General features: G+C 50.8%; 1 protein-coding gene across 3 annotated transcripts in view; it reads right to left on the bottom strand.

The window, feature by feature from the left end:
• Positions 1–20,418, bottom strand: part of SPG7 (SPG7 matrix AAA peptidase subunit, paraplegin) — a 73,553-nt gene extending 53,135 nt beyond the window's left edge. For all 3 annotated transcript variants that reach the window (XM_068260980.1, XM_068260982.1, XM_068260981.1), the window contains exons 1-3: positions 20,249–20,418; positions 3,996–4,098; positions 3,826–3,915 (exon numbers count right to left, since the gene is read on the bottom strand). In XM_068260980.1, the coding sequence (XP_068117081.1) occupies positions 3,826–3,915; positions 3,996–4,098; positions 20,249–20,356 (301 nt within the window). In that variant the 5' untranslated portion in view covers positions 20,357–20,418. The remainder of the gene's footprint in view (positions 1–3,825; positions 3,916–3,995; positions 4,099–20,248) is intronic.
• Between the last annotated feature and the right edge of the window lie 1,281 nt (positions 20,419–21,699).

Below are 21,699 nucleotides of genomic sequence, written 5' to 3'. Positions count from 1 at the left end.
CAGGTGAGTCACAACACAATACACACCAATGAGTCACAACACAATACACACAGGTGAGTCACAACACAATACACACCGGTGAGTCACAACACAATACACACAGGTGAGTCACAACACAATACACACAGGTGAGTCACAACACAATACACACAGGTGAGTCACAACACAATACACACAGGTGAGTCACAACACAATACACACCAATGAGTCACAACACAATACACACAGGTGAGTCACAACACAATACACACAGGTGAGTCACAACACAATACACACCGATGAGTCACAACACAATACACACAGATGAGTCACAATACACACAGGTGAGTCACAACACAATACACACCAATGAGTCACAACACAATACACACAGGTGAGTCACAACACAATACACACAGGTGAGTCACAACACAATACACACCGATGAGTCACAACACAATACACACCAATGAGTCACAACACAATACACACCAATGAGTCACAACACAATACACACAGGTGAGTCACAACACAATACACACAGGTGAGTCACAACACAATACACACAGGTGAGTCACAACACAATACACACAGGTGAGTCACAACGCAATACACACCGGTGAGTCACAACGCAATACACACCGATGAGCCACAACACAATACACACCGGTGAGTCACAACACAATACACACAGGTGAGTCACAACACAATACACACAGGTGAGTCACAACACAATACACACCGATGAGCCACAACACAATACACACCGGTGAGTCACAACGCAATACACACCGGTGAGTCACAACGCAATACACACCGATGAGCCACAACACAATACACACCGGTGAGTCACAACACAATACACACAGGTGAGTCACAACACAATACACACAGGTGAGTCACAACACAATACACACAGGTGAGTCACAACACAATACACACAGGTGAGTCACAACACAAAACACACAGGTGAGTCACAACACAATACACACAGGTATGAATGTGTGAATTGTATGAATTTGCATACAATTAGTATCAACCCAGGTTGACTACACCACATTTAGTCACAGGGAAAGGTTTGGTCCCACAGTACCACTACATCCCTGATCTCTGTGGCCATAATCTATGCTGTTGTCACTGTGGGGGACACTGGCAGCCTGGGACACACTATGGAGGAGGGGCACACAAACAATGTGTATGTCTCTTCACTTAAAAGGACATCTGAGGTGAAAATAAATTGATGAGAAAAACTATTGCATCTATCCTCCTCCTAAAAATGACCCCTTTTTTTTTTTTACCAATATTCTATTATTAGGCTCTATGTAATTATGAAAGTAGAATAGAAACTAGAATTGTTACCAATATTTCACCATCAGCTAAACTGACCCCATTCTCTTTTGTACCTTTCCTGTATTGATGCCCAACCATAACCAACCTCCCCAACTGATGCCTAACCCCAATTCAGCCATTCAAATGCCTAGCTGACCCCCCCAATTGATACCGAACCATAACCGACCCCACAAACCAATGCCTAGACCTAATTAATCCCCCCAACCGATACCTAGCTGACCTAACTGATGCCAAACTCGGAGGCTCACACCAGACACCAGGAGCCATTCTCCTGCACGCTTTGATAGCTGAATTTTATTACATTTATTTGGGCCACCCCCTCCTTTTAGAGGTAAGCCTATTTATTTATGTTTTATCCAGCTGACATCATCCCTTCTACACATCACATCTTGGGGCGCCTCCTCCCTCCCAGTAATATCCCACACCAGCCCCCCCTGCTTGGGGTGTTGGCTGTGTATGTTGGTTCCTTGGAACCCTTACACGCCTTTTTCTTTTCCTGGAGAGCAACTTACATTGTCGAAGACTAAAGAACCCAAGTGAGGACGGGCTTCCCTCACCAGCCATTACACTGTGGTTGCCGGGGAGGACGGGCTTACCTCACCAGCCATTACACTGTGGTTGCCGGGGAGGACGGGCTTACCTCACCAGCCGTTACACTGTGGTTGCCGGGGAGGACGGGCTTTCCTCACCAGCCGCTACACTGTGGTTGCCGGGGAGGACGGGCTTTCCTCACCAGCCGTTACACTGTAGTTGCCGGGGAGGACGGGCTTTCCTCACCAGCCGTTACACTGTGGTTGCCGGGGAGGACGGGCTCTCCTCACCAGACATTACACTGTGGTTGCCGGGGAGGACGGGCTTCCCTCACCAGCCGTTACACTGTGGTTGCCGGGGAGGACAGGCTTTCCTCACCAGCCGTTACACTGTGGTTGCCGGGGAGGACGGGCTTTCCTCACCAGCCGCTACACTGTGGTTGCCGGGGAGGACGGGCTTCCCTCACCAGCCGGTTCACTATGGTTGCAGGGGAGGACGGGCTTCCCTCACCAGCCGTTACACTATGGTTGCCGGGGAGGACGGGCTTTCCTCACCAGCCGTTACACTGTGGTTGCCGGGGAGGACGGGCTTTCCTCACCAGCTGTTACACTGTGGTTGCCGGGGAGGACGGGCTTTCCTCACCAGCCGTTACACTGTGGTTGCCGGGGAGGACGGGCTTTCCTCACCAGCCGCTACACTGTGGTTGCCGGGGAGGACGGGCTTCCCTCACCAGCCGGTTCACTATGGTTGCAGGGGAGGACGGGCTTCCCTCACCAGCCGTTACACTATGGTTGGCGGGGAGGACGGGCTTTCCTCACCAGCCGTTACACTGTGGTTGCCGGGGAGGACGGGCTTTCCTCACCAGCTGTTACACTGTGGTTGCCGGGGAGGACGGGCTTCCCTCACCAGCCGTTACACTGTGGTTGCTGGGGAGGACGGGCTTTCCTCACCAGCCGTTACACTGTGGTTGCCGGGGAGGACGGGCTTTCCTCACCAGCTGTTACACTGTGGTTGCCGGGGAGGAGGGGCTTTCCTCACCAGCCGTTATACTGTGGTTGCCGGGGAGGACGGGCTTTCCTCACCAGCTGTTACACTGTGGTTGCCGGGGAGGACGGGCTTTCCTCACCAGACATTACACTGTGGTTGCCGGGGAGGACGGGCTCTCCTCACCAGCTGTTACACTGTGGTTGCCGGGGAGGACGGGCTTCCCTCACCAGCCGTTACACTGTGGTTGCCGGGGAGGATGGGCTTACCTCACCAGCCGTTACACTGTGGTTGCCGGTCTTACAACCTATTCTTGTGAGTATTCTGCACATACTGTTGATGTGTGTACCATACCCTCGATGTGCCACACTATCAGGGGCTCCTGGTGTCCTGGTCTTGTTTTTCATCTCCTTTGAAAGGTCCTCGGACTTCATTGGTACCACACCTTCTACATAGGTATGTACTGCAAGTAACCTTAAAGAGACCCTGAGCAGTAAAAAACAAAAAAAACGAAGAAATTTGGACTTACCTGGGGCTTCCTCTATCCCCCTCCTAAGCCCACGAGGTCCGCCCGCATCTTCCTGAGCCCTTTTTTCCTCCCGATAGCAGCTCCGGGAGAAGTCACACATGCGCGTTCCCGCCGCGTCATCCCACTGGTCACTGTAAGCGTCCTGCACATGTGCAGTTCTCTAAAGACTGAACCGTGCATGCACACAATGTATGTAAGTGGCTGACTTAGTCCTGACTCAGACAGGAAGTGACTACAGTGTGACCCTCACGGATGAAACACTTTCCTAGCAGAAAATTAAAATAGATTTAAATATAAAATAAAACTGAGGAATAGTGGAAAGTCATTTTTAGGAGAAGGAACATAGGTACAATCGTTTATTTCATGTTTATTTTCGCCTCGGGTGTCCTTTGAGTGAGTTTCCTCTGTTCAGGTTTGTTTTAACCGCAACACAGAAATAAAAAGGTTCATACCGTCCTCTTCCTGCTGATTTCTCTCATTCGGATTGTCTTTTTGGTTCTCTTGTCTTCTGTATCCCGAGGTATGAAAATAATGAATACTCCCTGAGGAAGAAACGTACAGTTATGGTCTAAGCACAGAGCTTACACCATCCATCGTTTATCAGAGAAGGACAACAACTCACCCAGCATCCTCCATATCTGTTGAGGGTCTCTGAAGAGATGCCGCTGCACCAAGACCCTGGTTATTCCAGAAAAGGTGGGAGTTGTCTTCCTGCACAGCAGGGCCTAGACGAGAGCAGAGAAGCAACGTTACACAGATTTGTGCAGGGCTGTGGAGTCGAAGCAAGTTTTGGGTCCCTGCTGCGAGCGCTGTAAACACAGCGCAGGAGATTTGGGCGCAGCTTGCGCCGCCATAGGCTGTAATAGTAATTAAAGGACAACCGAAGTGACATGTGACATGATGAGATAGACGTGTATGTACAGTGCCTAGCACACCAATAACTGTGCTGTGGTTTTTTTGTCTTTCTCTGCCGGAAAGAGTTAAACATCAGGTATGCAAATGGCATTTTCTGTCCGGGTCAGGACCGGGACAGAGTCAGACTATAGCATAACCCTCACTGATAAGTAATTACTGCCATAAATCACTTTTCTGTCAGTAAATGGCTTCTGAGAGCAGAAAAGAGATAAAAAGGGTTAATAATTCACAGATCTGAGCTCTGGCATACTTCAGTGAAGGTGTCATTGAGCAGAGACAATGAAACAGTAAAAACTAGATTTAAATATAAAAACTGTGGGATGTCTAAAAAAGTCATTTTTAGGAGAAGGAGGATAGATACAATTGTTTTTCTCATCAGTTTATTTTCACCTCGGATGTCCTTTAACCACTTCAGCCCACAGGGTTGTTCATTTTTTGCATCTGAGCAACTTTCACCTCCCATTCATTCGCTAATAACTTTATCACGAATTATCACAATGTCACAATGTCTATATCTTGTTTTCCACCACCAATTAGGCTTTCTTTGGGTGGTACATTTTGCTAAGAATTATTTTATTCTAAATCCATTTTAATAGGAATATTAAGAAAGAAATGGAAAAAAAATCATTATTTCTCAGATTTTGGCCATTATAGTTTGAAATTAATACATGCTACCGTAATTAAAACCCATGCATTTTATTTGCCCATTTGTCCCGCTTATAACACCATTTAAATTATGTCCCTATCACAATGTATGGCGCTGATATTTTTTATTTGGAAATAAAGGTGCATTTTTTCAATTTGCTTCCATCACTATTTACAGGCCCATAATTTAAAAAAATAATATACTCCTTTGACATGCACATTTAAAAAGTTCAGACCTTTAGGTAACTATTTATGTTTTGTTTTTTTAAATTGTCATTTTTTTCAAAACATTTTTTAATTAAAATGTTATTTGGGTAATTTTTGGGGTGGGAGGTAAACAGCTAATTTTAAATGTAAAAAAAAATAAAAAATGTATTTAATAAAAAATGAATGTGGGTGTAGTTGTACTATTTGGCCACAAATGGCCACAGTAAAAAGTCCTGGAAGCGTACGATTACGCTTCCAGGAACATGAATGAGGATGGGAAACATTCTTAACTCTGAAACACCGCAGCCTCTGATAAGAGGCTGTCGATTTTTCTGCGGGGGGGCTTCGATCAATGAATAGGAGCTATAATCACATTAATTGATCGCTGAGCTAACGGCCGGCGGGAGCGCGCACAGCTGGCGGGAGCTCGTGCAGCCTATCTGGACGAGAATGTTCGTGCAGATAGGCTTAAGTGGTTAAGGCTATAGCTGTGCTCAGAGAGTGATTTGGGCGCTGTCAAACAACAGAGCACAAATTACTCTAAAAACACTGTAATTCGGCCACCAGCAATAGTTGGAAGCCAAAATTTTGTCTTTCCCATACTATCCATGGCAGCCTGGAGGGGGTAATTAAAGCTAGGGACACACATCAGATAAAAGTCTTTGGAAAAGGCAAGACCACAGACCAATCTTACCCCATTCATGTAGTATGAGAGCCATACCTACACAGTCTATTCTATGGAGCTGCACTCCCCATCAGATAGAAATCTTACCCCCTTCCATGTAGTATGAGAGCCACACCTACACAGTCTATTCTATGGAGCTGAACTCCTCATCAGATAAATATCTTTGCAAGATGCTGCACACACAGATGCTGCACACATGCAAGAGATCAATATCTGCAAAAGGAAAATGGAGGCAGAAGAAATCATATAAAAAATTGTGGCCTACTGGCAAATTTGAAATATACTGAGCTCCCGCACACAGTAAATGACATTTTTAAAAACCTGTTAGGAGAAAATGCCCCTGAAACAATTGAGATGGATCGGGTGCATAAAATCAGTAAAGCTCGAGCTTCCGATAATGGCAATGTGATGGATGTTGTGTGTAGAGTCCATTTTTACGCCCAAAAATAAAGTATTTTGAGAAAAGCAAGGGAACTGGGAAGTGTGGACTATAAAGGGTCACAAAGTAGAATTATATAATGATTTGTCAAGGAGGACTATTTTGAGACGCAGATTATTGAAACCCATTTTGGCCAGTATAAAAGAGAAGGGTGGAACCTATCATTGGGGCTGTCCTCTGTCATTGACAGTTACCATAGCAAATAACTCCTATATTTTAAAGGATGGACATCCAATTGCTAACCAAATTTAAAGCGGTATTGTCACCATAAAAAAAAAATCAAATTTCAACAGCAACTGGTCTGAGTGTATTACGTGATAAAGATGCTAATCCTGCATTCAAAACTTGCAAAAAGTTTTCTGCTGTTATGGTTTGGAGTTATCACATACTTTAGGAGCATTGGCCCTAGTGCCAAACAGTTGAATGCTGGGAGTTCTTTTTATCTATAATATATTCCTCCTCTTCCATTTATTTCCCTGCCAGCTTTGTATCTGACACACCCTCTGATCACTTGTGTTTACAAGCAAGGCTGAGGTGACTCAGTGATTGGATGTGTAAGACAGTGTAGTTCCTAGTATACACCTCAGTGGGAGTGTCTGAAGATTCTGGAAGGAGAGGAGGGCAGCTAATGAATACACAATGAGCAAGAGAAGGGAGGGGGGGGGGGACAAGAGTCAGGGAGGATATGATGTCAGCATTAGCTTGGCAAGATGGCCACTGCCTAGAATAGGATTTTCTGCTTTTCCAGTGTTCTCCCCAGGCTCTTTTAGCCGGGTGCTCCACCCGGCTAGATTTGGTGACCACCCGGCTGTCATCGGCTCACCTCCTATGCTGTAAGCAGAGTTGCCCTGCATTTTCATCTCAACCCACCCGGCTACTTTTTCATGCCACCCGGCTACTATTTCATGCCACCCGGCTGGAAAAAAATTCTGGGGAGAACACTGTTTTCCTTTATAAAATTCACATGAATCATTACGTGGATGGCACAATACATCTGTTATGTAAGTAGACGTTAGTATTTATCTACTTATATATGTGTTTTTTATTTCTAGGTTAGCATGGGTGTCGCTTGTTCTTTAAACTGCCATCAATGGAGATAAAGGGTTGGGAGATGGGAGAGGAGGGAGGAGGCGGACTCAAGTCCGAAGCAGGATCTACCTAATCAGCTCCTGCAGTCGGAGGTTTCATAAACTGAAGTCGGATGATTTTTGTACCGACCTCACAGCCCTGGTAAGTATTAAACTAAGGAGTCGGATTTGAGGTGTTAGTAATTTTGGGTACCTGGAGTTGGAGGTTTTATAAACTGAGAAATCGGATGATTTTTGTACAGCCCTGGATTATTGTGTGCAAAAATGCTGTAACCCTGGCAACCAACCATTCTACTAACAGTGCAAGGAACTGTGGTATTTCTGCTGATCCTGACCCAAGATGAGTTTAGATCCTCCCCTCCTGCCACTCGCCATTGGTCAGTCAATGTTACAGCCAGTCTGGCCAACTAGCAGGAAGCCACAGGAAGGGGAGGTATCAAGCTAACTTTTTTACTGTGACCCAGGATTTATTCATTCAGGCTACTTTCACATATGGGCCCATATGCACGTTTTCTCCTCTGTGATATTTTCAAACTTGTCAATAAAACGCCTTTTAAACCACCAGCAAGCAAGAAAATACTCAAAATAACTTTGAGACCACTTTTTCACCAACTTTTAGTTCCTTTTTCAATTGTAAAATGCTTAAACGTTATTTTAAAAAAAGAATATGAAAATTATCTCCAAGGAGATACAGTGGGATGCGAAAATGTGGGCATCCTTGTTAATTGTAATGATTTTCCTGTATGGTTGTTCCTGTTTGGTTGTTACGATAAAAAAACGTCAGTTAAATACATCATACTGTATAGGCGACACACACGATATTTGAGAAGTGAAATGAAGATTATTGGCCAGTGCAAGGACTGGGAATCTTATCAAAGTTGAGGGACGCATGTCCAGGAATTAGTGACAAAGCTGAAGCTGCGCCGGGGCTGAATCTTTCAACAAGACAACGACCCTAAACACTGCTCAAAATCCACTAAGGCATTCATGCAGAGGAACAAGTACAACGTTCTGGAATGGCCACCTCAGTCCCCAGACCTGAATATAAATGAAAATCTGTGGTGTGAGTTAAAGAGAGCTGTCCATGCTCGGAAGCCATCAAACCTGAATGAAATAGAGATGTTTGGTAAAGAGGAATGGTCCAAAATACCTTCAACCAGAATCCAGACTCTCATTGGAACCTGCAGGAAGCGTTTAGAGGCTGTAATTTCTGCAAAAGAGGATCTACTAGATGATGTTGATCCAGGGATATTATCTGATTGCCATCTGGAGTCGGGAAGGAATTTTTCCCTTTTGGGGCAAATTGGACCATGCCTTGTAAGGGTTTTTTCGCCTTCCTCTGGATCAATAGGAATATGTGAGGGAGAGGGCTGGAGTTGTACTTTGTTCTCTGGTTGAACTCGATGGACATATTTCTTTTTTCAACCAAAATAACTATGTAACTATGATTTCATTTCTTTTTTGTGGTGCCCAAATTTATGCACCTGCCTAATTTTGTTTAAACAATTATTGCACACTTTCTGTAAATCCAATAAGCTTCATTTCACTTCTCAAATATCACTGTGTGTGTCTCCTATATGATATATTTAACTGACATTTTTTATCGTAACAACCAATGTTTTATACCGGAAAATCGTGATGGTTAACAAGGTTGCCCAAACTTTTGCATCCCACTGTAACTCAGGTGAATTGCATATGGGCAATGGTGATTTGCAAGCAGCAGAAGAACCTACCGCAGCGTACCATTGCATGCAGATTTGTCCCTGCATCAGATCTCACCAACAGGGAAATCTGCACGGCTGCCCCCCAGGAAAATTGTGAGAGCAGGGGCTGCTGCAGGCATTCAGGCGGCATGATGTTTTCCCAATTTTAGGGAATGAAACGTGCTGAAAAGACCCCAAAATCTGTAAATAATCATACCGCCAGGGAGGTTAAAGCGTAACCGTCGGGCAAAAAAAATCAAAAATTAATTCTTTATTTTTATCTGGTAAACAAGCAATAAGGATTCTAACCAGGCAATCCAAAAGTTAAAATCACTATTACTTTTCTTGTTTATAAATGATCATTCCCCAGTTTACCTGACTCTTATTTGGTACATTGCCGGAAAAAGGAAGTTGCAGGGCATGCTGGGTTGTCTTATTTTTTTCTTCTCTTTTTATTTCAGACTTGACTAATGTACAGAAGCAAAAAAGGACAACCCAGCATGCCCTGCAAATTCCTTTGTGCGGCAACGTACCAAATAAGAGTCAGGTAAACTGGGGAATGATCATTTATAAACAAGAAAAGTAATAGTGATTTTAACTTTTGGATTGCCTGGTTAGAATCCTTATTGCTTGTTTACCAGATAAAAATAAGGAACTGATTTTTGATTTTATGGCCGACAGTTACACTTTAAAGTGGACCAGAACTTTTGCACTGGACAGAAGGAAAAACAGAGAGAAATACACTCTGTATGTATTTAGAGAGTTCTCCCCTCATCTGTGACTAATCACAAGTGTAATTTAATTTCCCAACTGGGTCAGCTGGCTGCCTCAGCAGAGCAGCTAATTTGTAAACAGAGGATGTTAAAGGCAATCGGACGTGGAAGTAAACTTATGAGATAATGGATTACATGTGTAGTACAGCTAAGAAACAGAACATCAGTAGCACAGAAACCTTCTTCCATTGATGCATGGTGTCAGTTCAGGCTCTCTGACTGGTCTGCAGCTACACAGCACCCCATACGCAGCATGTTGCGATATGTTGCGTTCTGACAGCTCTCTCTCGCGCGCGCGGCTAGCATTATGATTTTTCAATCATTTGTGCTTCCATAGATCTTCTGAGGGATTCAATCACCCTTGGTTACAGATGGTCCCGGTTGTCCATGCTTGTGGACCACACTTGTAAGGAGAGAACTGTTGCACGCTGGGAACATCCCACAAGATCTGATATAGTGCAGATAGATACACATGGACGCTTGACAATTCCCGTCGCCTGTAGCGCTCGTTAAAATGTAACTGAAGCGGAAAAAAAAATATGATGTAATGAATTGGTTGTGTAGTACAGATAATTATTAGAACATTAGTAGCAAAGAAAATATTCTCATATTTTTATTTTCAGTTATAAAGTGTTTTTTTATAACATTGCATCATTCTCTAATATTTGCAGTTTACACACTACTCAGCATTCTAAATGATTTTAAAGAGCAGGCTAGTGAACTTTTGAACTGTCCTCTGCAGAAAAAAAAACTAAATACAGTGACAGACACTTGAGATAACAAGTTTCAGAAGACAGAGCTCTCCTGCGTCCGCTTTGCGGTCTGCAAAGCGGTACCTGCACCATTTTGGGGGCGTTTTTGCTATAATGGAAGGTATAGTTAGAGCACTAAATGCTCACAAAACCCCTTTATACGGCGATTGCGTTAGCGTTTTTTTAGAATGAATACATTGCATTTATTCTTTTCTGGGTCAAAGGGTTCACTTCCTGACTTGCGTCAGGGAATGAATGACAAAACCGCTCTGGAAAAGCGCTTAGAAAAGTGCTTTTACCAAAAACGCAGCGCGCAGTGGAGCGCCGGGAGGGGGAAATAATGCACAAAATCGCAAAACGCTTGCGATTACAATTTTAGATGTGACCGAGGCATGAACGTGGTAGAGATCAGTGGCTCTTTTGCATAGATAACAACTGTAGTTTCTTAACTCTTCCTGTGCTGGAATCAACAGGAGACTCATATCTGTGCTAATAATGTTCTATTGCTTATCTGTACTACACATACAAATCACTATATGTTAAGTTTCACTTCAGATTCCCTTTAAAGCGCTTCCCATTCAAGTGTGTATGCAGCGCCTGTATTGTGATTTAACAACATTTGCACGAACACCGGATTCCGATCTCGATTCCCCCCCCCCCTCCCAATTTCAGCTGACCGTGAAAGCAACGCACTGGCCGCGACTCTGCGTCACCCGGTGGGTGAAAATCGCTGGAAGATGTGAAATGCTTTTTCTACACGCTTGTAGAAAAGCACTGGACTGACACGCTGGAAGACGCCCTTGTGAAACAGCCCTTACATAAGTTATACATAACAGGTTATACATAACAGGTTAGGTTGGGAAAAAAAAAAAAAAGAGATATTCATCAATCGAGTTCAACCAAAAAATCCAGCACAACACTACCTTGTACCCTCGCCTATCTCAGTTGATTCACAGAGAGATCTGATTGTCAGTGTGGCCCTTGTGAAAGTCGATCAGATTCTTACACACACGCCCATTTTTCCTGCTTCCAGCACATCACCATCAAGAACTGTTCACTTGTTATACAGCAAAACACGTAACAGATGGTATTGGGCTCGATTGACAAAGCATTACTGCATTCGGTCATGCTGAAAAAAGCTGATTTTACCGATCACCTTTCCAAATTACAATTCACTAAACCCCTCACTGCACAGAAAATCAGGAGTTCCCGACTAGTGAAGGTAATTACCATTCACAAAGATTTCCACCGGGCAAAAGTGTTTGGTATTTTTCTCCAGCTCACAGCAGCCGATATCTGACTCTCCTCCTGCTGTCTTTGTGCGGTAGGTTTGACTGACAGCCTTTGGGGAGAGCCAGGAAGCCAATAGGGGGGAGCTTCTCACTCTGATTGGATGTGAAGGGGTATCGGCTGGGTATTTCAATGTATCAAAGCAGAACTTCTGCCTCATGCTTGAAAACTTTAGTTGATTTGGAAAAAAAATGTTTATTTTACCGAGCCAAATGATTTTACCGAACTGCCCTTTGTGAATAGAGCCCATAGTCAGCAGAACCTCTTTCCTTCACCTGTCAGCGGTGCCAGTGCTGATCAGTATCCCCGTCACCTGTCAGCGGTGCTGAGGCTGATCAGTGTCCCCGTCACCTGTCAGCGGTGCTGAGGCTGATCAGTGTCCCCGTCACCTGTCAGCGGTGCTGAGGCTGATCAGTGTCCCCGTCACCTGTCAGCAGTGCTGAGGCTGATCAGTGTCCCCGTCACCTGTCAGCGGTGCTGAGGCTGATCAGTGTCCCCGTCACCTGTCAGCGGTGCTGAGGCTGATCAGTGTCCCCGTCACCTGTCAGCGGTGCTGAGGCTGATCAGTGTCACCTGTCAGCGGTGCCAGTGATAATCAGTGTCCCCGTCACCTGTCAGCAGTGCTGAGGCTGATCAGTGTCCCCGTCACCTGTCAGCGGTGCTGAGGCTAATCAGTGTCCCCGTCACCTGTCAGCGGTGCTGAGGCTGATCAGTATCCCCGTCACCTGTCAGCGGTGCTGAGGCTGATCAGTGTCCCCGTCACCTGTCAGCGGTGCTGAGGCTGATCAGTGTCCCCGTCACCTGTCAGCAGTGCTGAGGCTGATCAGTGTCCCCGTCACCTGTCAGCGGTGCTGAGGCTGATCAGTGTCCCCGTCACCTGTCAGCGGTGCTGAGGCTGATCAGTGTCCCCGTCACCTGTCAGCGGTGCTGAGGCTGATCAGTGTCCCCGTCACCTGTCAGCAGTGCTGAGGCTGATCACTATCCCCGTCACCTGTCAGCGGTGCTGAGGCTGATCAGTGTCCCCGTCACCTTTCAGCAGTGCTGAGGCTGATCAGTGTCCCCGTCACCTGTCAGCGGTGCTGAGGCTGATCAGTGTCCCCTTCACCTGTTAGCGGCGCTGAGGCTGATCAGTGTCACCTGTCAGCGGTGCTGAGGCTGATCAGTGTCACCTGTCAGCAGTGCTGAGGCTGATCACTATCCCCGTCACCTGTCAGTAGTGCTGAGGCTGATCAGTGTCCCCGTCACCTGTCAGTGGTGCTGAGGCTGATCAGTGTCCCCGTCACCTGTCAGCGGTGCTGAGGCTGATCACTATCCCCGTCACCTGTCAGCAGTGCTGAGGCTGATCAGTGTCCCCGTCACCTGTCAGCAGTGCTGAGGCTGATCAGTGTCCCCGTCACCTGTCAGCGGTGCTGAGGCTGATCAGTGTCCCCGTCACCTGTCAGCAGTGCTGAGGCTGATCAGTGTCCCCGTCACCTGTCAGCGGTGCTGAGGCTGCTCAGTGTCCCCGTCACCTGTCAGCGGCGCCGAGGCTGATCAGTGTCCCCGTCACCTGTCAGCGGCGCCGAGGCTGATCAGTGTCCCCGTCACCTGTCAGCGGTGCTGAGGCTGATAAGTATCCCCGTCACCTGTCAGCGGTGCTGAGGCTGATCAGTGTCCCCGTCACCTGTCAGCGGTCCTGAGGCTGCTCAGTGTCCCCGTCACCTGTCAGCGGTGCTGAGGCTGATCAGTGTCACCTGTCAGCGGTGCTGAGGCTGATCAGTGTCCCCGTCACCTGTCAGCGGTGCTGAGGCTGATCAGTGTCCCCGTCACCTGTCAGCAGAACTGAGGCTGATCAGTGTCCCCGTCACCTGTCAGCGGTGCTGAGGCTGATCAGTGTCCCCGTCACCTGTCAGCGGTGCTGAGGCTGCTCAGTGTCCCCGTCACCTGTCAGCGGTGCTGAGGCTGATCAGTGTCCCCGTCACCTGTCAGCGGTGCTGAGGCTGATCAGTATCCCCGTCACCTGTCAGCGGCGCTGAGGCTGATCAGTGTCTCCGTCACCTGTCAGCGGTGCTGAGGCTGATCAGTGTCCCCGTCACCTGTCAGCAGTGCTGAGGCTGCTCAGTGTCCCCGTCACCTGTCAGCGGTGCTGAGGCTGATCAGTGTCCCCGTCACCTGTCAGCGGTGCCAGTGCTGATCAGTATCCCCGTCACCTGTCAGCGGCGCTGAGGCTGCTCAGTGTCCCCGTCACCTGTCAGCAGTGCTGGGGCTGATCAGTGTCCCCGTCACCTGTCAGCAGTGCTGAGGCTGATCAGTGTCCCAGTCACCTGTCAGCGGTGCTGAGGCTGATCAGTATCCCCGTCACCTGTCAGCGGTGCTGAGGCTGATCAGTGTCCCCGTCACCTGTCAGCGGTGCTGAGGCTGATCAGTATCCCCGTCACCTGTCAGCGGTGCTGAGGCTGATCAGTGTCCCCGTCACCTGTCAGCGGCGCCGAGGCTGATCAGTGTCCCCGTCACCTGTCAGCGGCGCCGAGGCTGATCAGTGTCCCCGTCACCTGTCAGCGGCGCCGAGGCTGATCAGTGTCCCCGTCACCTGTCAGCGGTGCTGAGGCTAATCAGTGTCCCCGTCACCTGTCAGCGGTGCTGAGGCTGATCAGTATCCCCGTCACCTGTCAGCGGTGCTGAGGCTGATCAGTGTCCCCGTCACCTGTCAGCGGTGCTGAGGCTGATCAGTGTCCCCGTCACCTGTCAGCAGTGCTGAGGCTGATCAGTGTCCCCGTCACCTGTCAGCGGTGCTGAGGCTGATCAGTGTCCCCGTCACCTGTCAGCGGTGCTGAGGCTGATCAGTGTCCCCGTCACCTGTCAGCGGTGCTGAGGCTGATCAGTGTCCCCGTCACCTGTCAGCAGTGCTGAGGCTGATCACTATCCCCGTCACCTGTCAGCGGTGCTGAGGCTGATCAGTGTCCCCGTCACCTTTCAGCAGTGCTGAGGCTGATCAGTGTCCCCGTCACCTGTCAGCGGTGCTGAGGCTGATCAGTGTCCCCTTCACCTGTTAGCGGCGCTGAGGCTGATCAGTGTCACCTGTCAGCGGTGCTGAGGCTGATCAGTGTCACCTGTCAGCAGTGCTGAGGCTGATCACTATCCCCGTCACCTGTCAGTAGTGCTGAGGCTGATCAGTGTCCCCGTCACCTGTCAGTGGTGCTGAGGCTGATCAGTGTCCCCGTCACCTGTCAGCGGTGCTGAGGCTGATCACTATCCCCGTCACCTGTCAGCAGTGCTGAGGCTGATCAGTGTCCCCGTCACCTGTCAGCGGTGCTGAGGCTGATCAGTGTCCCCGTCACCTGTCAGCAGTGCTGAGGCTGATCAGTGTCCCCGTCACCTGTCAGCGGTGCTGAGGCTGCTCAGTGTCCCCGTCACCTGTCAGCGGCGCCGAGGCTGATCAGTGTCCCCGTCACCTGTCAGCGGCGCCGAGGCTGATCAGTGTCCCCGTCACCTGTCAGCGGTGCTGAGGCTGATAAGTATCCCCGTCACCTGTCAGCGGTGCTGAGGCTGATCAGTGTCCCCGTCACCTGTCAGCGGTCCTGAGGCTGCTCAGTGTCCCCGTCACCTGTCAGCGGTGCTGAGGCTGATCAGTGTCACCTGTCAGCGGTGCTGAGGCTGATCAGTGTCCCCGTCACCTGTCAGCGGTGCTGAGGCTGATCAGTGTCCCCGTCACCTGTCAGCAGAACTGAGGCTGATCAGTGTCCCCGTCACCTGTCAGCGGTGCTGAGGCTGATCAGTGTCCCCGTCACCTGTCAGCGGTGCTGAGGCTGCTCAGTGTCCCCGTCACCTGTCAGCGGTGCTGAGGCTGATCAGTGTCCCCGTCACCTGTCAGCGGTGCTGAGGCTGATCAGTATCCCCGTCACCTGTCAGCGGCGCTGAGGCTGATCAGTGTCTCCGTCACCTGTCAGCGGTGCTGAGGCTGATCAGTGTCCCCGTCACCTGTCAGCAGTGCTGAGGCTGCTCAGTGTCCCCGTCACCTGTCAGCGGTGCTGAGGCTGATCAGTGTCCCCGTCACCTGTCAGCGGTGCCAGTGCTGATCAGTATCCCCGTCACCTGTCAGCGGCGCTGAGGCTGCTCAGTGTCCCCGTCACCTGTCAGCAGTGCTGGGGCTGATCAGTGTCCCCGTCACCTGTCAGCAGTGCTGAGGCTGATCAGTGTCCCAGTCACCTGTCAGCGGTGCTGAGGCTGATCAGTATCCCCGTCACCTGTCAGCGGTGCTGAGGCTGATCAGTGTCCCCGTCACCTGTCAGCGGTGCTGAGGCTGATCAGTATCCCCGTCACCTGTCAGCGGTGCTGAGGCTGATCAGTGTCCCCGTCACCTGTCAGCGGCGCCGAGGCTGATCAGTGTCCCCGTCACCTGTCAGCGGCGCCGAGGCTGATCAGTGTCCCCGTCACCTGTCAGCGGCGCCGAGGCTGATCAGTGTCCCCGTCACCTGTCAGCGGCGCTGAGGCTGATCAGTGTCCCCGTCACCTGTCAGCGGTGCTGAGGCTGCTCAGTGTCCCCGTCACCTGTCAGCGGTGCTGAGGCTGATCAGTGTCACCTGTCAGCGGTGCTGAGGCTGATCAGTGTCACCTGTCAGCGGTGCTGAGGCTGATCAGTGTCACCTGTCAGCGGTGCTGAGGCTGATCAGTGTCACCTGTCAGCGGTGCTGAGGCTGATCAGTGTCACCTGTCAGCGGTGCTGAGGCTGATCAGTGTCACCTGTCAGCGGTGCTGAGGCTGATCAGTGTCACCTGTCAGCGGTGCTGAGGCTGATCAGTGTCACCTGTCAGCGGTGCTGAGGCTGATCAGTGTCACCTGTCAGCGGTGCTGAGGCTGATCAGTGTCACCTGTCAGCGGTGCTGAGGCTGATCAGTGTCACCTGTCAGCGGTGCTGAGGCTGATCAGTGTCACCTGTCAGCGGTGCTGAGGCTGATCAGTGTCACCTGTCAGCGGTGCTGAGGCTGATCAGTGTCACCTGTCAGCGGTGCTGAGGCTGATCAGTGTCACCTGTCAGCGGTGCTGAGGCTGATCAGTGTCACCTGTCAGCGGTGCTGAGGCTGATCAGTGTCACCTGTCAGCGGTGCTGAGGCTGATCAGTGTCACCTGTCAGCGGTGCTGAGGCTGATCAGTGTCACCTGTCAGCGGTGCTGAGGCTGATCAGTGTCACCTGTCAGCGGTGCTGAGGCTGATCAGTGTCACCTGTCAGCGGTGCTGAGGCTGATCAGTGTCACCTGTCAGCGGTGCTGAGGCTGATCAGTGTCACCTGTCAGCGGTGCTGAGGCTGATCAGTGTCACCTGTCAGCGGTGCTGAGGCTGATCAGTGTCACCTGTCAGCGGTGCTGAGGCTGATCAGTGTCACCTGTCAGCGGTGCTGAGGCTGATCAGTGTCACCTGTCAGCGGTGCTGAGGCTGATCAGTGTCACCTGTCAGCGGTGCTGAGGCTGATCAGTGTCACCTGTCAGCGGTGCTGAGGCTGATCAGTGTCACCTGTCAGCGGTGCTGAGGCTGATCAGTGTCACCTGTCAGCGGTGCTGAGGTTGATCAGTGTCACCTGTCAGCGGTGCTGAGGCTGATCAGTGTCACCTGTCAGCGGTGCTGAGGCTGATCAGTGTCACCTGTCAGCGGTGCTGAGGCTGATCAGTGTCACCTGTCAGCGGTGCTGAGGCTGATCAGTGTCACCTGTCAGCGGTGCTGAGGCTGATCAGTGTCACCTGTCAGCGGTGCTGAGGCTGATCAGTGTCACCTGTCAGCGGTGCTGAGGCTGATCAGTGTCACCTGTCAGCGGTGCTGAGGCTGATCAGTGTCACCTGTCAGCGGTGCTGAGGCTGATCAGTGTCACCTGTCAGCGGTGCTGAGGCTGATCAGTGTCACCTGTCAGCGGTGCTGAGGCTGATCAGTGTCACCTGTCAGCGGTGCTGAGGCTGATCAGTGTCACCTGTCAGCGGTGCTGAGGCTGATCAGTGTCACCTGTCAGCGGCGCTGAGGCTGATCAGTGTCCCCGTCACCTGTCAGCGGCGCTGAGGCTGATCAGTGTCCCCGTCACCTGTCAGCGGTGCTGAGGCTGATCAGTGTCCCCGTCACCTGTCAGCGGTGCTGAGGCTGATCAGTGTCACCTGTCAGCGGTGCTGAGGCTGATCAGTGTCACCTGTCAGCGGTGCTGAGGCTGATCAGTGTCACCTGTCAGCGGTGCTGAGGCTGATCAGTGTCACCTGTCAGCGGTGCTGAGGCTGATCAGTGTCACCTGTCAGCGGTGCTGAGGCTGATCAGTGTCACCTGTCAGCGGTGCTGAGGCTGATCAGTGTCACCTGTCAGCGGTGCTGAGGCTGATCAGTGTCACCTGTCAGCGGTGCTGAGGCTGATCAATGTCCCCGTCACCTGTCAGCAGTGCTGAGGCTGATCAGTATCCCTGTCACCTGTCAGCGGTGCTGAGGCTGCTCAGTGTCCCCGTCACCTGTCAGCGGTGCTGAGGCTGATCAGTGTCCCCGTCACCTGTCAGCGGTGCTGAGGCTGATCAGTGTCCCCATCACCTGTCAGCGGTGCTGAGGCTGATCAGTATCCCCGTCACCTGTCAGCGGTGCTGAGGCTGATCAGTGTCCCCGTCACCTGTCAGCGGTGCTGAGGCTTATCAGTGTCCCCGTCACCTGTCAGCGGTGCTGAGGCTGATCAGTGTCCCCGTCACCTGTCAGCGGTGCTGAGGCTGATCAGTGTCACCTGTCAGCGGTGCTGAGGCTGATCAGTGTCACCTGTCAGCGGTGCTGAGGCTGATCAGTGTCACCTGTCAGCGGTGCTGAGGCTGATCAGTGTCACCTGTCAGCGGTGCTGAGGCTGATCAGTGTCACCTGTCAGCGGTGCTGAGGCTGATCAGTGTCACCTGTCAGCGGTGCTGAGGCTGATCAGTGTCACCTGTCAGCGGTGCTGAGGCTGATCAGTGTCACCTGTCAGCGGTGCCGAGGCTGATCAGTGTCACCTGTCAGCGGTGCCGAGGCTGATCAGTGTCACCTGTCAGCGGTGCCGAGGCTGATCAGTGTCACCTGTCAGCGGTGCCGAGGCTGATCAGTGTCACCTGTCAGCGGTGCCGAGGCTGATCAGTGTCACCTGTCAGCGGTGCCGAGGCTGATCAGTGTCACCTGTCAGCGGTGCCGAGGCTGATCAGTGTCACCTGTCAGCGGTGCCGAGGCTGATCAGTGTCACCTGTCAGCGGTGCCGAGGCTGATCAGTGTCACCTGTCAGCGGTGCCGAGGCTGATCAGTGTCACCTGTCAGCGGTGCCGAGGCTGATCAGTGTCACCTGTCAGCGGTGCCGAGGCTGATCAGTGTCACCTGTCAGCGGTGCCGAGGCTGATCAGTGTCACCTGTCAGCGGTGCTGAGGCTGATCAGTGTCACCTGTCAGCGGTGCTGAGGCTGATCAGTGTCACCTGTCAGCGGTGCTGAGGCTGATCAGTGTCACCTGTCAGCGGTGCTGAGGCTGATCAGTGTCACCTGTCAGCGGTGCTGAGGCTGATCAGTGTCACCTGTCAGCGGTGCTGAGGCTGATCAGTGTCACCTGTCAGCGGTGCTGAGGCTGATCAGTGTCACCTGTCAGCGGTGCTGAGGCTGATCAGTGTCACCTGTCAGCGGTGCGGAGGCTGATCAGTGTCACCTGTCAGCGGTGCGGAGGCCGATCAGTGTCACCTGTCAGCGGTGCGGAGGCCGATCAGTGTCACCTGTCAGCGGTGCGGAGGCTGATCAGTGTCACCTGTCAGCGGTGCGGAGGCTGATCAGTGTCACCTGTCAGCGGTGCTGAGGCTGATCAGTGTCACCTGTCAGCGGCGCTGAGGCTGATCAGTGTCCCCGTCACCTGTCAGCGGTGCGGAGGCTGATCAGTGTCACCTGTCAGTGGCGCTGAGGCTGATCAGTGTCACCTGTCAGCAGTGCTGAGGCTGATCAGTGTCACCTGTCAGCGGTGCGGAGGCTGATCAGTGTCACCTGTCAGCGGTGCGGAGGCTGATCAGTGTCACCTGTCAGCGGTGCGGAGGCTGATCAGTGTCACCTGTCAGCGGTGCGGAGGCTGATCAGTGTCACCTGTCAGCGGTGCGGAGGCTGATCAGTGTCACCTGTCAGCGGTGCGGAGGCTGATCAGTGTCACCTGTCAGCGGCGCGGAGGCTGATCAGTGTCACCTGTCAGCGGCGCTGAGGCTGGTCAGTGTCACCTGTCAGCGGTGCTGAGGCTGGTCAGTGTCACCTGTCAGCGGTGCTGAGGCTGATCAGTGTCACCTGTCAGCGGTGCGGAGGCTGATCAGTGTCACCTGTCAGTACTGAGGCCGATCAGTGACTGAAGGGACAGCTCGTCCTCTGGCTTCACACAGTGATAAGACGTCCATCACTCCTCCCGCTATTACCTGCATTACTCCGCGCGGGGAGCTCCGGATCCCGGCCCGCAGCAGCGTCCTCCGGATCCCGACCAGGCACAGGGGCCGCCCCCGTACACCGAGCAACAACGTGCCCATTCCGGCCTCTCCGACTACTCCAGCCCGGTCTGACCGAGGCCTACTGTATACCGCCCCCTGCACCGCCCACACTGCCTCTCCTGACCCGCCCCTTGCACCGCCCACACCACCTCTCCTGACCCGCCCCCACTGACTGACCGCCCACTTCAACTCGCACACTGCATCTCCTGACCCGCCCACTCCGCCTATTCTAATCCGCCTCTGCACTACTCAGCGCCCATACCACCTCTCCTGACCCGCCCCTTTGCACCGCCCCCAGAACCGGACCCGCCCCTCTACCTTGGCCGCTCTGACCTCTACGCCGCCCAGATAGTCCTTCGTACTCCGCCCACTACACCAGACCCACCTATAAAATGCTTCGTATCCCGCCTACGATTCTAGACCCGCCCCCTGCCCTACAGAATATTATTGCAGGAGGGATCCTCCTATCATAATAATTAGAATTATTTTCTGGCACGTGGGTTTATTTCACTCTGACTTCCCTTGAGCTTTGCATGCGTTTCTTTAAAGAGGAACTGTAGTGAAAATTACATTATATATAACATTGCTTATTTTGTACAATATTGATTTATAGATAACTAGTTGACCTAAGCACGTTTAAAAACGGGCTCTAGGTCTCTTCACACTGCCACCGCCGCCAGTCAGAGCGCATGCAAACACGTGTTCGGCCAGCTCCCTGGTCCCCGTCCTCCTGTCCCAACGGCTGTCCGTCCTGCACATGCCCAGTAGCGCAACACACGTACATGGACAGGATGACGCAGGGACACTTAAGGTGGCCACACACGATACAATAAAATGATCCGATTTTACAGTAATTCGATAAAAACGATCGTATCTCGCGAAAAAATCGAAAGCTTTTTTTTCATTCGACTGAAAAATCTGATCGGATTTCCCGTTTTTTTCGATTTAAATTGATCCGGAATGCCAGATAATTATCTTCAATTTCTACTAGAGATTGTATGGTGTGTGTTGGATTGTTAATTTATTAATATACACACCCTAGCAATTTTCTCTTGAGTTTCCAATCATTTTTATCATAATTGAGGAAAAAATTGAACATACGTGTGTGGTACATTGGTCATATTTTTGAAATGTTACAATCAGTCAGAAAAATTGATTGCAATTCTTAAATTGAACAGATGTTTAAAAAATTGTATGGTGTGTGGCCACCTTTAGGCTCAACACACACCATACAATCTTGTTTTTTCAATCTTAACACTTTCATGTAGTATAAGAGCTTATCCAATCAGTCATCATTCAAGGTATTTTCAATCTGTTGACCCTTATACTACATAGATCTGGTAAATCTGTACAACCAAGATTGTATGGTGTGTGTTGAGCTT

This window comes from Hyperolius riggenbachi, chromosome 11, assembly GCF_040937935.1.
Source record: "Hyperolius riggenbachi isolate aHypRig1 chromosome 11, aHypRig1.pri, whole genome shotgun sequence".
In the NCBI taxonomy this organism is placed as follows: domain Eukaryota; kingdom Metazoa; phylum Chordata; class Amphibia; order Anura; family Hyperoliidae; genus Hyperolius; species Hyperolius riggenbachi.
This window is presented reverse-complemented; position numbering and strand designations above follow the sequence as displayed.